Genomic DNA, 14,091 nt, shown 5'->3' on the forward strand with positions numbered 1-14,091 from the left:
TATAGTCATACGAATGTTGACAATTAACTTCATATAGTCACATGCATGTTGACAATTAACTTCATATAGTCATATGAATTTTGACAATTAACTTCATATAGTCACATGACTGCTGACAATTAACTTCATATAGTCATATGAATGTTGACAATTAACTTCATATAGTCATATGAATTTTGACAATTAACTTGATATAGTCACATGAATGTTGACAATTAACTTCATATAGTCACATGACAGTTGACAATTAACTTCATATAGTCACATGAATGTTGACAATTAACTTCAATTAGTCACATGAATGTTGACAATTAACTTCATATAGTCATATGAATTTTGACAATTAACTTCATATAGTCACATGAATGTTGACAATTAACTTCATATAGTCACATGACTGTTGACAATTAACTTCATATAGTCACATGAATGTTGCAAGCAGAGCTCTAGATAAGGATTTAATATACGTTTGGAGATGATTTCATTTTAAAAATAATTAATGGGTTACTTTGTGAACAACTCACATTTTGCTCTCAAAACAGATATTTGGGTGGATTCCCATGGAGGGAAGTTTTATGAACCATTGTCCTCTACATGGAGGGTGCACACAACCCCTGACTGAATCTAGACATTATTAAGACATTAACCCTTTTCGGAACCTGTCAGATGTATCCAAGACTATTCAGTTTAGGTGCATTCAGTTATAAAATTCTTGTTAAATGATTGTTCTTGGAGTTACCAAGTGCTATCATACCAGTATGTACAATTACTATCATACCAAGCTCTATCATACCAATATGTACAATTACTATCATACCAAGTACTATCATGCCAAGTACTAATATACCAAGTACTATCATACCAAGTACTAATATACCAAGTACTATCATACCAAATACCATCATACCAATATGTACAAGTGCTATCATACCATGTACTACCATGCCAAGTACTATCATACCAATATGTACAAGTACTATCATACCATGTACTATTATAACAAGTACTATCGTACCAATATGTATAAGTACTATCATACCATGTACTATCATACCAAGTACTATCATACCAATATGTACAAGTACTATCATACCATGTACTATCATACCAAGTACCATAATACCAATATGTACAAGTACTATCATACCATGTACTATCATACCAAGTACTATCATACTGTCACAGGATGAAGCCAGGTTGGGACTGGATTAGGGAAGACACCAAAAGCAACTGCGTTTACAAGATGTTTATTTATAAATGCAATTTAAATATTAACAAATCTGACACCATTATAAACAAAAAGATAAGGAAAATTATAAAGTTCCTAACATGGAACTATCAACAACAATTAACTCAATGAGAAAAAACTCAAACATGAATTTAACAAATGGAATTTCAAACAAATGTGAATTCCTATCACCGATCAAAAAAATAAAAGTGATCTACACCCCAATATAGAGAAAGTCTTTAATGTATCGTTCATACAACAATATAGGAAAGCATGTAAATTTGACTGTATCATTCAAATAACGATATTGAAATGCATGAAATTATGAATTATGAATAATGACATTCAAAAGCATGTAAATTTGAATGTATCATTCAAATAACCATTGTGAAAAGCAGGTAAATTTGAATGTATCATTCAAATAATGATTTTGAAAAGAATGTAAATTTGAATGTATCGTTCATAAAACGATATTGAAAAGCAGGTAAATTATGAATGTACCATTCATAAAATGATATTGAAAAATGAATGAATGAAATTATGAACCTATCGATCATAAACCGATATTGAAAAAATGAATGAAATTATGAACCTATCGATTTTTCACATAACAATATAGCAATAGGAATGAATGAAATTATGAACCTATTGATCGTTCACATAACGATAGGAATGAATGAAATTATGAACCTATCAATCATTCATATAATGATAGGAATGAATGAAATTATGAACTTATCGATCGTTCACATAACGATATAGCAATAGGAATGAATTAAATTATGAACCTATCGATCGTTCACATAACGATATTGCAATAGGAATGAATTAAATTATGAACCTATCAATCATTCACATACCAAGATAGCAATTGAAATGAATGAAATTATGAAATGCAATAGTGGAAATAACATGGAACACTGTATATAACTATCGTGGCTCCCATTTGACGTCCAAGATGTAACTCCGGTTCCATGCGCTCTAGTCAATGGCCAGAGAAGCACCCACGCATGGTCTGTTCTCTCAGTCTGTTGAAGGGTTCCTTGAGAGCCCTCACATCACAGACCCAATGGTCGCAAAGCCCTGGTCCCTCACATCGAGAAAACCAGTCTACTCTTCCAATCCAACGTCACCATAACACAGCGTATACGTCACACAAAACCCCACAGAGTTCTGTGACTCCACATCAAATGATGTATAAGGCATGGCAGGCATGTATAAGGCAGCTCTACAGCTGGTGACTCCACATCAATCCATAAACAAGGCATGGCATAAGGAAGCTCTACAGCTGGAGATTTGCTTTCATAAAGGGGTAAACTTCCTGACAAGACTTGGCGTAATGTAATTTGGTTATGGAGAATTTACTCTATATGTACACTAGCTGTGACAGATATGTGCAGCTAGGTACTCAGGTTTCCCAGCTGCAGGCAATTTGTTTATGCAGCATGGTCTGAGTTTCACTCAGGATTTCGAAATAACTAGAGCCGAAAAAATATACCACCCTCAGGTGACACTGTACGTGGCAACGAAACCCAAGTACATTTTTGACAACATATACATATTGATATAACTCATACACAGTTTCATGACACATACCAAGTACTAATATACCAAGTACTATCATACCAAGTACTATCACACCAATATGTACAGGTACTATCATACCATGTACTGTCATACCAAGTACTATCATACCTTTATGTACAAGTACTATCATACCAAGTTCTATTATGCTATCATACCATGTACTATCATACCAAGTACTATCATACCAATATGTGCAATTACTATCATACCGAGTACTATCATACCAGGCACTATCATACCAATATGTACAAATACTAATATACCAAGTATTATCATACCAAGTACTAATATACCAAGTACTAATATGCCAAGTAATATCATACCAGTATGTACAATTACTATCATGCCAAGTACTATCATACCAAGTACTAATATACCAAGTACTATAATACCAAGTTCTATCATACCAAGTACACATACTATTATACCAATATGTACAAGTACTATCATACCAATATGTACAAGTACTATCATACCAAGTACTAATATACCAAGTAATATCATAACAATATGTACAAATCTCAACTTAACTCAGTAGCATAGTTTACACTACCGTTAATCATATATGCCATTATTAAATATTGACCATGATTATAGCGGGAGCAGTTTGATGGTGACTAAGCATTAAATACTTAAAATTACATTTGATATTTTTGTTGAACCAGGTAGATGTGCAGAAATATATATTGATGAGTACCATACCCTAGTCACAAAAGTAAGTCACTGTGACCCATATTTCATACTTCATTGATTTGGGTTCAATCTCCAACACTATTCATGTCACAGTCATCAAGCTAGGTGATTGTATATGTCTCTGTTCATAGAACTGACTCATAAGAAAAGAATATCAGTGTGACCTACATAGCTTATATTAAGGTTTTGCATTTAACTCATGACCATATCGGTTCTTAATATCTTATTTCTAACACTATTAAACCTAAATTCATGAAATTTGGTGTGGATGCATCTTGAGAGTATTATGCCTTTATCTTAAAATAGGTTACTGAGACCCATTTTTTACTGACTTTGTGGTAGTCCAATACTTTTACTCATTATGCTGTTATCATTTATCAAAAGATTTGTTAATAGAAATTTAATGGCTTGCAATATATGAAAGGACTGATTTTCACAAGGCAGTTTTAGTACATAACTATCTGTGGCTATAGTATACCAAGTAGTATCATACCAATATGTACAAGTACTATCATACCAATTACTATCATACCAAGTACTATCATACCATGTACTATCATACACTTTAGGTATTTGCTAGCAAACAGTGGTCAGTAGCTATCAGATTGCCATTCTGATGTCACATCAACAGAAAATTCTTAGACTATCCCATGAAACTCCCTTGGCCTATTACCCAGAAGGTCAAGGGGATTTGGAACAATTTTATCAAATTTGAAGAATATGATTCAGTTATAATGCTTTGATACTTTGTTCATCTACTATTATTTGCTGTTAGGGAATCAGTTCAAGAATCTTTTAGTTTTAGTCCTTTTAAAACAGTTTTTGGACATACTGTCTATAGACCATTGTAGTTATTAAAATAAAATCTTCTTTCAAATGAATATTCCAAGATTAATCTTCTTGCCTCTGTCTCTGATTTTAATTTGTCAAATGCTTGTGAAGTAGCAAGAACTAACCTTGACTCTACTCAGTCAAAATAGAATTAAAGGATGACAGAAATAGAAAGGGAAGGAGTTTTCAGCCTGATGATAGAGTTCTGGCTCTTGTGCCCATACCTTAAAATCCTCTTTGTGCTAAATTTTAAATTTTATGGGCTTTTTACAGTAAAAACAAAGTAAATGATTTAAGGTAGAGATAACCCAGTTCATTACTGCATTATTTTAGTTATATCTGTAAATGACAATTTCAACAATGGAAGTCAATCTGACTGTAGTGACTTTGATTTAACCAATGGAAATCAGTCTGATTGTAGTGACTTTGATTTAACCAATGGAAGTCAGTCTGACTGTAGTGACTTTGATTTAACCAATGGAAATCAATCTGACTGTAGTGACTTTGATTTAACCAATGGGAATCAGTCTGAGTGTAGTGACTTTGATTTAACCAATGGAAATCAATCTGACTGTAGTGACTTTGATTTAACCAATGGAAGTCAATCTGACTGTAGTGACTTTGATTTAACCAATCTTTGGAATTCAGAAGCTTCAAACAATCTGGAACAGAAACATTCACATCTACAACCACTGGAAAAGAGTGAAGTAAAACAGTTATTTTGTGAATAATAATAATAATAATAATAATAATAATAATTTATATATTATATGGCTTTGTTTGTGAACCACAAATTATAGATTTGTCTTTACCATGTAAAGATCTTTGATGATTTGATTATAGGCAAAAGACTTATACCTTTATCTTTCCAAAGATATTTTTATAATAATATAGTAGAATAGTTCAAATTGATGCATTGCAAGTTTGGGAGATAGTTTGCATAGGGTGTGGTCTTACAGTGATACACAAGCCTCCTTAGTGAAATGAACAGTAATAGGCCCTTTTGGGTCTCTTGTTTATTTTATGCAAAATCAAACTTACTCAGGAAGTATATTTATTGTATCTGTATATTATCAGGAAAGTATATCTAAGTGTGTCAAAATGTTACATGCAATTGCTATGTATATTTATATAGTTTGTTGGCTTTTGTCTTTGATTATGTTTTTGTATATCTATATTTTGTAATTGACCTTGGACCAAAATCATGGTAAGGGTATATCTGACTAGTGGCATTTCTTTCATACGCAACATAATACATAGCTAATATTTCTGTATGATTATAGAATAAATATTCAGATCATTATTAATGGAATAAATATGTTTACTTGAATCTGAGCAGGGAGAGCTCTGACATTAACCCTTTACCTCACTGAGTGTATGGCTTTGTAGGCAGTTGATATACATGTACCAAAGGTACACAGTACAGTGTGCTATAAATAGAACACCTATTTGACTCCACACACATAGTTCTGCCTGCTAACTGTTAAATCAGTGTAGTACATGTTACTTTCAACACCATTTTTAACCATTTTACATTCTTGGTGCACATCTAATATGTATAGAAACTTTTAAGAGCAAAATCTAATAATTCTAGCTGTATAATTATTTTTCTTGGAAGAATTTCTTATGTGCTTTAAAATCTTGAGGGAACTTATTCACTATCAAGCCAGTGAAGCCATGTGATCAGCCATAGCCACCATTTCTCATACTCAGAATTTACTAGTTCTTTATCTACATCTACACCACTAAATCATCTGAATTTGATCAATTATATAAACAAAACTGTTTTACTTACATTTGTAAGAGGTGATCTGTCATGAATGAGTAGGATTTATGCTGAGAGAAAATAAACAATGGAAATGTTGATTAATTGAATAATTGATTACAAAACTATTCTGAAATACAGTGTGTATTGAAAACTTACAGTTGTGTAGAAGAATCCATAATGTATAAAGTACTATACATGTATATGAAAAATCCATAAATCTGAGTATGGATCACGTGTTAGAAAATTTATATATCATTCACATCATGCTAGGAAATACAAACAACTCGTATGCAGAAAGATGAATGGCTTATCTTGTTTGATCTATATCCAACAGTTACCAAATAGGTGTCATGTTGTTGTAGGGTTTAATGCCAGTTTTTAGCACATGATTGGCTATACATGGCTGCCAGTATTAATGGTGGAGGAAGAACTTGGGGAAAACCCTGGAAAGAACCACCGACCCACGAGAAGCTACTGGCAAGCTTTCTCACATAAAGAAAGAAAAAAGATTTTGTTCCATATTCAACAAATATGTGTCGCTAAGCAATTTACTGAGATATTTATTGTTACCATTAGCATGTGGTTTTATAGTTGTTTACATTCTACATGTGCATGGCCTTGATTTTGGTCAGCTGGAGACAGCTATCATCTTGCTGAGGCTACCAAGGGGATGAGGCTGTTAATAGGGAATTAAAACAGTTGAACAATTTAAAATGCTTAACAAACATCTTTGTGACCAAATATTTGTAGTTTCAAAATATTTGAAATTTAATTTGAGTTTTATGCTGTTTTTGGTAGCGATTGTAAGTGTAAACATTTTTCCTGCAAAAGAGAAACTGACACAGCACAAAAAAGTGTTTCAATCACTTTGGAAAATGCAACAAATGATCAAATTTCATTGCTGTTTTTTTACTGAAGTTTGGTTCTCACTTGCTTTGTTTTTATTGAAGATTGTAGTTAGCTTGCTTCGATGAAGAGTACATGTGTTATTGAAGTCACTGCTAAATGCAAACTTTCAAAGACCAAGCTAATGCCAGTTTGTTATTGCAGTGATAACAACAAATAATTGTAGAACTTTGATTGAGACCAATTTTGTTTTGTTTCATTTGCTTAGTATTTATACAGAACAATCAGTATTTTAAAGATAATCAGTTTTCTTTGAAGTTTCAGCAATACTATTTTTGGGGTACATTTTTTTATATTTAAAAACACACAAAAAATGGTAATTTGGTCAATTGTAGCTGTTCCTGTTCCTGCCTTGTTGATTGATTGTAGCTAATCTGGTAGCAGGACTATCTGAGTGTATCACAGCATACAGTACCCAGGCCAGGTGTAGGCATAAGCATATGTGGATTATAATTTAAAAATACTGTTAAGATGCATTTGTCAAGATGAACAAAGGATTTGTTTATGTAATAGTAGATAGATTCTGATCATTTTATATCTATGTGTGTGGCTTCCATTTATGATGCATTTTAATTTCTCCACCCCAAACCCAAGATTGCATAAACAAGTTTAAACAGCCAAAATATGTTGTCACCAAAAAATTGACAGATGATATAATTTGTCACCAATAAGTAAAAAATGATTGCAATTTGTGACATTAGCAAAGCCAAGTACCATCCCTGCTGCATCTAGGAAATTAGAAATTAGGAAATTCCTAATCTTGTCGACAACTTAGGATGTTTTACAAAGGAATCTGATCCACATACTGGTTCTATTATTGTGTCTGAGTTATTTATCTTAATGTTTTTTAATTCAAAATTATTAATTATTTAATTTTTCAATTGTGTGGATTTTTTAAAATTTAAATTATTCATTGAAATTACAAAGTGCTTCTTAATACTTCTTGGACTAAACCATTGTTTTGGAATTATTGTGAATTCATTCAAGGACCTTTTGGATTATAGCATTGTATTACATCAAGACTGTTAATCAAGACTGTTAACATATCACCACATTCTTGGACATTGGCACATTAGCATATTCAAGACTACAAGTACATCAGCACACTCAGTATTGGATTCATTTAGATCATTTGGAAATGTGATAGAAGTTTTAATTCTATTTGGGATTTAATTTATTTGTTGAATTTTACAAAATGTGCTGGTTTCTGCTCTTTTTTGTTACTTAGTTTAAGACCATAGAGTCATAACACACTTGCTTGATCACTTTGACAAATGTTTCCTCAACTTTCATCGTATGTTTGTGTTTGTATGTGTGTGTATTTATGTTAAATAAATAGCGGCAGCTAGCAATTAATTTTTTCAATGGCAATTAAAGCCACATCATTTTAGGGAAATTTTGAAGAAAATATGTTTCTTTGCATTTTTTCAGATCATCACTGCATTTTCTGTGAATCTTAATGACCTAACAGTAAATAATAGTACAAGAACTACATGTGTAAATAACCTACGTGCAACTCTGAGCAGCAATCTGTCCACCAGCATATTTGATTATGGAAGCTTGACTTGTAATGCAACAACATACACTCTGGATGTGACTGCAGTAAAAGTGGACGAGTCACCAGGACTAACCTGTGATCCTGATAAAACTCTTTCAAACACAGATCGAGGATTACAGTGCTGTAAGTATTAGTATTTATATTGCATGCAGAGAGATTGCAAAATAAAATTAAGAAACAGAATTAAGTAATATGTATCACTGACATTTAATACATGTGATAAACCCTAAGTACAAATGCAGGAAGTTTTTATTTCCAATACAGGTGATTTGCAATCCAGTGTGGAGTCTTATTTGGCATTCTGACATCCATGGAAGAACTTTACCATTTGCCTAAATTTTGATTGAGTTTCAGAAGTTTTAGCTAACTTGCCTGTAAGTCCAAGTATACTATCATATAGTTCTTTGTCTCTCATGTGTCTTTACATCCATGTGTCTTTACATCCATGTGTCTTTACATCCATGTGTCTTTACATTCATGTGTCTTTACATCCATGTGTCTTTACATTCATGTGTCTTTACATCCATGTGTCTTTACATCCATGTGTCTTTACATTCATGTGTCTTTACATCCATGTGTCTTTACATTCATGTGTCTTTACATCCATGTGTCTTTACATCCATGTGTCTTTACATTCATGTGTCTTTACATCCATGTGTCTTTACATTCATGTGTCTTTACATCCATGTGTCTTTACATCCATGTGTCTTTACATTCATGTGTCTTTACATCCATGTGTCTTTACATTCATGTGTCTTTACATCCATGTGTCTTTACATTCATGTGTCTTTACATCCATGGGTCTTTACATCCATGTGTCTTTACATCCATGGGTCTTTACATCCATGGGTCTTTACATCCATGTGTCTTTACATCCATGTGTCTTTACATCCATGGGTCTTTACATCCATGGGTCTTTACATCCATGTGTCTTTACATTCATGTGTCTTTACATCCATGTGTCGTGCAATTTATGCATTTTATGCCAGCACTTTAATCATCTCCAAAATAGCTATTTTACAAGTGGTTTACTGGTGTAAGTCACTTGCAGGTTTGGACAATTTTACTGCTCATCAAATATGGCAATTATTACTAAAACTATTAAAAACAACTTTATATGATATCTTCTCACAAACTACCAAACAGAATTTTACCAAATGCTGATCTCCTTAAAAACTTATCAATAACTGTTAAATGGAACTTGAGAGAAAGCATCTGACATGGAGACATTTGAATTTGAAGCTCATTATGTCCATAAGACTGAGTTTATGGCATGACATTGTACCTGTCTAACATCATTCATCTGTCAGCATTTGCTTGTGACCATTCTGACCATAAGACTTTGAGAGTTTATGGCATGGCATTGTACCTGTCTAACATCATTCTTCTGTCAGTATTTGCTTTTGACCATTCTGACTGTAAGACTTTGAGAGTTTATGGCATGTCATTGTACCTGTCTAACATCATTCTTCTGTCAGCATTTGCTTGTGACCATTCTGACCATAAGACTTTGAGAGTTTATGTCATGGCATTGTACCTGTCTAACATCATTCTTCTGTCAGTATTTGCTTGTGACCATTCTGACCGTAAGACTTTGAGAGTTTATGTCATGGCATTGTACCTGTCTAACATCATTCTTCTGTCAGCATTTGCTTGTGACCATTCTGACCATAAGACTTTGAGAGTTTATGTCATGGCATTGTACCTGTCTAACATCATTCTTCTGTCAGCATTTGCTTGTGACCATTCTGACCGTAAGACTTTGAGAGTTTATGTCATGGCATTGTACCTGTCTAACAGCATTCTTCTGTCAGTATTTGCTTGCAACCATTCTGACCATAAGACTTTGTGAGTTTATGGCATGGCATTGTACCTGTCTAACATCATTCTTCTGTCAGTATTTGTTTGCAACCATTCTGACCATAAGACTTTGTGAGTTTATGGCATGTCATTGTACCTGTCTAACATCATTCTTCTGTCAGCATTTGCTTGTGACCATTCTGAGCATAAGACTTTGAGAGTTTATGTCATGGCATTGTACCTGTCTAACATCATTCTTCTGTCAGCATTTGCTTGTGACCATTCTGACCATAAGACTTTGAGAGTTTATGGCACGATATTGTACCTGTCTAACAGCATTCTTCTGTCAGTATTTGCTTGCAACCATTCTGACCATAAGACTTTGTGAGTTTATGGCATGTCATTGTACCTGTCTAACATCATTCTTCTGTCAACATTTGCTTTTGACCATTCTGGTTGTAATTTTGTTGCATGATTTCAGTCAAGTGAGGAATTGGTTTAGTTATGCTGAATTAAACTAGGATATTATCATGATCTCAGACATCTTAGATAATAAGCATTGGATACACACATAGTAATAGGGGTATTTTGATTTGGATTGGCTAAAATTGTTACCATTATATATTCCATTTTTTTATTATTAGAATTTGATCAGGCATTGAATATGGGCTGATAGGATAAAACTCTTGGATAGGATCAAACTCTTGGATGACTTAGATAATGAGTGAGATCTACATGTTATGATGATATGATCTCATGTCTGACTGACTGATTTATCAGTCTCTTGCTGAGAGAGATGTCTCTCTCGTGAGATTAAAATACTCAAGGTTTGAGCTGTTGCTGCATCTTATATCTTTCTTAACCATGTCATGAAAATCACATTCTGGCAGACATCTTTATCCTACCTCTACTCGTTGAAAAGATCTACTCATTAGGCCTGATTCTATTACCCCCAACAATTTGTCAGGCTATCCTAGTCAGCATTAGAGCATCATGCTGGCAGATGATGAAAAGCTTACTCTGATGGCTAGTCATTGGGCCATCAACCTCCCACCAAGCTGGAAAAGCCAGTAGTACAATAATAATAGGAATGGGGCCATCAGCCTCCCACCAAGCTGGAAAAGCCAGTAGTACAATAATGATAGTCATGGGGCCATCAGCCTCCCACCAGACTGGAGAAGCCAGTAGTATAATAATGATAGTCATGGGACCATCTTCTTCCCACCAAGCAGGAAAGGCCAGTAGTACAATAATGATAGTCATGGGGTCATCAACCTCCCACCAAGCTGGAACAGCCAGTAGTACAATAATGATAGTCATGGGACCATCAGCCTCCTACCAAGCTTGAAAAGCCAGTAGTACATTAATGATGGTCATGGGACCATCAACCTCCCACCAAGCTGGAAAAGCCAGTAGTACAATAATGATTGTCATGGGGCCATCAACCTCCCACCAAGCAGGAAAAGCCAGTAGTATAATAATGATAGTCATGGGGCCATCTTCTTCCCACCAAGCAGGAAAGGTCAGTAGTACAATAATGATAGTCATGGGACCATCAACCTCCCACCAAGCTGGAAAAGCCAGTAGTACAATAATGATAGTCATGGGTCCATCAGCCTCCCACCAAGCTGGAAAAGCCAGTAGTACAGTAGTACAATAATGATTGTCTTGGAGCCATCAGCCTCCCACCAAGCTTGAAAAGCCAGTCATTCAATAATGATTGTCATGGAGCCATCAGCTTCTCACCAAGCTGGAAAAGCCAGTAGTACAATAATGATAGTTATGAGACCATCCACTTCCCACCAAGCTGGAAAAGCCAGTAGAACAATAATGATAGTCATGGGGCCATCAACCTCCCACCAAGCTGGAAAAGCCAGTAGTACAATAATGATAGTCATGGGGCCATCGACCTCCCACCAAGCTTGAAAAGCCAGTAGTACAATAATGATAGTCATGGAACCATCAGCCTCCGTCCAAGCTGGAAAAGCCAGTAGTACAATAATGATTGTCATGGAGCCATCAGCCTCTCACCAAGCTGGAAAAGCCAGTAGTACAATAATCATAGTCATGGAGCCATCAGCCTCTCACCAAGCTGGAAAAGCCAGTACTACAATAATGATAGTCATGGGGCCATCCTCCTCCCACCAAGCAAGAAAAGCCAGTAGTACAATAATGATTGTCATGGGGCCATCAGCCTCCCACCAATCTGGAAAAGCCAGTAGTACAATAATGATTGTCATGGAGCCATCCTCCTCCCACCAAGCAGGAAAGGCCAGTAGTATAATAATGATAGTCATGGGGACATCAACCTCCCACCAAGCTGGAACAGCCAGTAGTACAATAATGATAGTCATGGGACCATCAGCCTCCTACCAAGCTTGAAAAGCCAGTAGTACATTAATGATGGTCATGGGACCATCAACCTCCCACCAAGCTGGAAAAGCCAGTAGTACAATAATGATTGTCATGGGGCCATCAACCTCCCACCAAGCAGGAAAAGCCAGTAGTATAATAATGATAGTCATGGGGCCATCTTCTTCCCACCAAGCAGGAAAGGTCAGTAGTACAATAATGATAGTCATGGGACCATCAACCTCCCACCAAGCTGGAAAAGCCAATAGTACAATAATGATAGTCATGGGTCCATCAGCCTCCCACCAAGCTGGAAAAGCCAGTAGTACAGTAGTACAATAATGATTGTCTTGGAGCCATCAGCCTCCCACCAAGCTTGAAAAGCCAGTCATTCAATAATGATTGTCATGGAGCCATCAGCTTCTCACCAAGCTGGAAAAGCCAGTAGTACAATAATGATAGTTATGAGACCATCCACTTCCCACCAAGCTGGAAAAGCCAGTAGTATAATAATGATTGTCATGGAGCCATCAACCTCCCACCAAGCAGGAAAAGCCAGTAGTACAATAATGATAGTCATGGGGCCATCTTCTTCCCACCAAGCAGGAAAGGTCAGTAGTACAATAATGATAGTCATGGGACCATCAACCTCCCACCAAGCTGGAAAAGCCAGTAGTACAATAATGATAGTCATGGGTCCATCAGCCTCCCACCAAGCTGGAAAAGCCAGTAGTACAGTAGTACAATAATGATTGTCTTGGAGCCATCAGCCTCCCACCAAGCTTGAAAAGCCAGTCATTCAATAATGATTGTCATGGAGCCATCAGCTTCTCACCAAGCTGGAAAAGCCAGTAGTACAATAATGATAGTCATGAGACCATCCACTTCCCACCAAGCTGGAAAAGCCAGTAGTATAATAATGATTGTCATGGAGCCATCAGCCTCTCACCAAGCTGGAAAAGCCAGTAGTACAATAATGATAGTCATGAGACCATCAGCTTCCCAACGAGCAGGAGAAGCCAGTAGTACAATAATGATTGTCATGGAGCCATCAGCCTTACACCTAGCTGGAAAAGCCAGTAGTACAATAATGATAATCATGGAGCCATCAGCCTCCCACCAAGCTGGAAAAGCCATTAGTAAAGTAGTACAATAATAATTATCATGGAGCCATCAGCCTCCCACCAAGCTGGAAAAGCCAGTAGAACAATAATGATAGTCATGGGGCCATCAACCTCCCACCAAGCTGGAAAAGCCAGTAGTACAATAATGATAGTCATGGGGCCATCGACCTCCCACCAAGCTTGAAAAGCCAGTAGTACAATAATGATAGTCATGGAACCATCAGCCTCCGTCCAAGCTGGAAAA

General features: G+C 35.6%; 1 protein-coding gene across 1 annotated transcript in view; it reads left to right on the top strand.

Annotated features, from left to right (window-relative positions):
* The window catches only part of LOC149806280 (uncharacterized), a 386,203-nt gene that overhangs the window by 22,250 nt on the left and 349,862 nt on the right, over positions 1-14,091 (top strand). Inside the window, exon 4 of the mRNA XM_089935557.1 lies at positions 8,445-8,694. Coding sequence (XP_089791683.1) covers positions 8,445-8,694 — 250 coding nt within the window. The remainder of the gene's footprint in view (positions 1-8,444; positions 8,695-14,091) is intronic.

Source organism: Sinohyriopsis cumingii, chromosome 2 (assembly GCF_028554795.1).
Source record: "Sinohyriopsis cumingii isolate HCF-2022 chromosome 2, ASM2855479v2, whole genome shotgun sequence".
NCBI lineage: Eukaryota > Metazoa > Mollusca > Bivalvia > Unionida > Unionidae > Sinohyriopsis > Sinohyriopsis cumingii.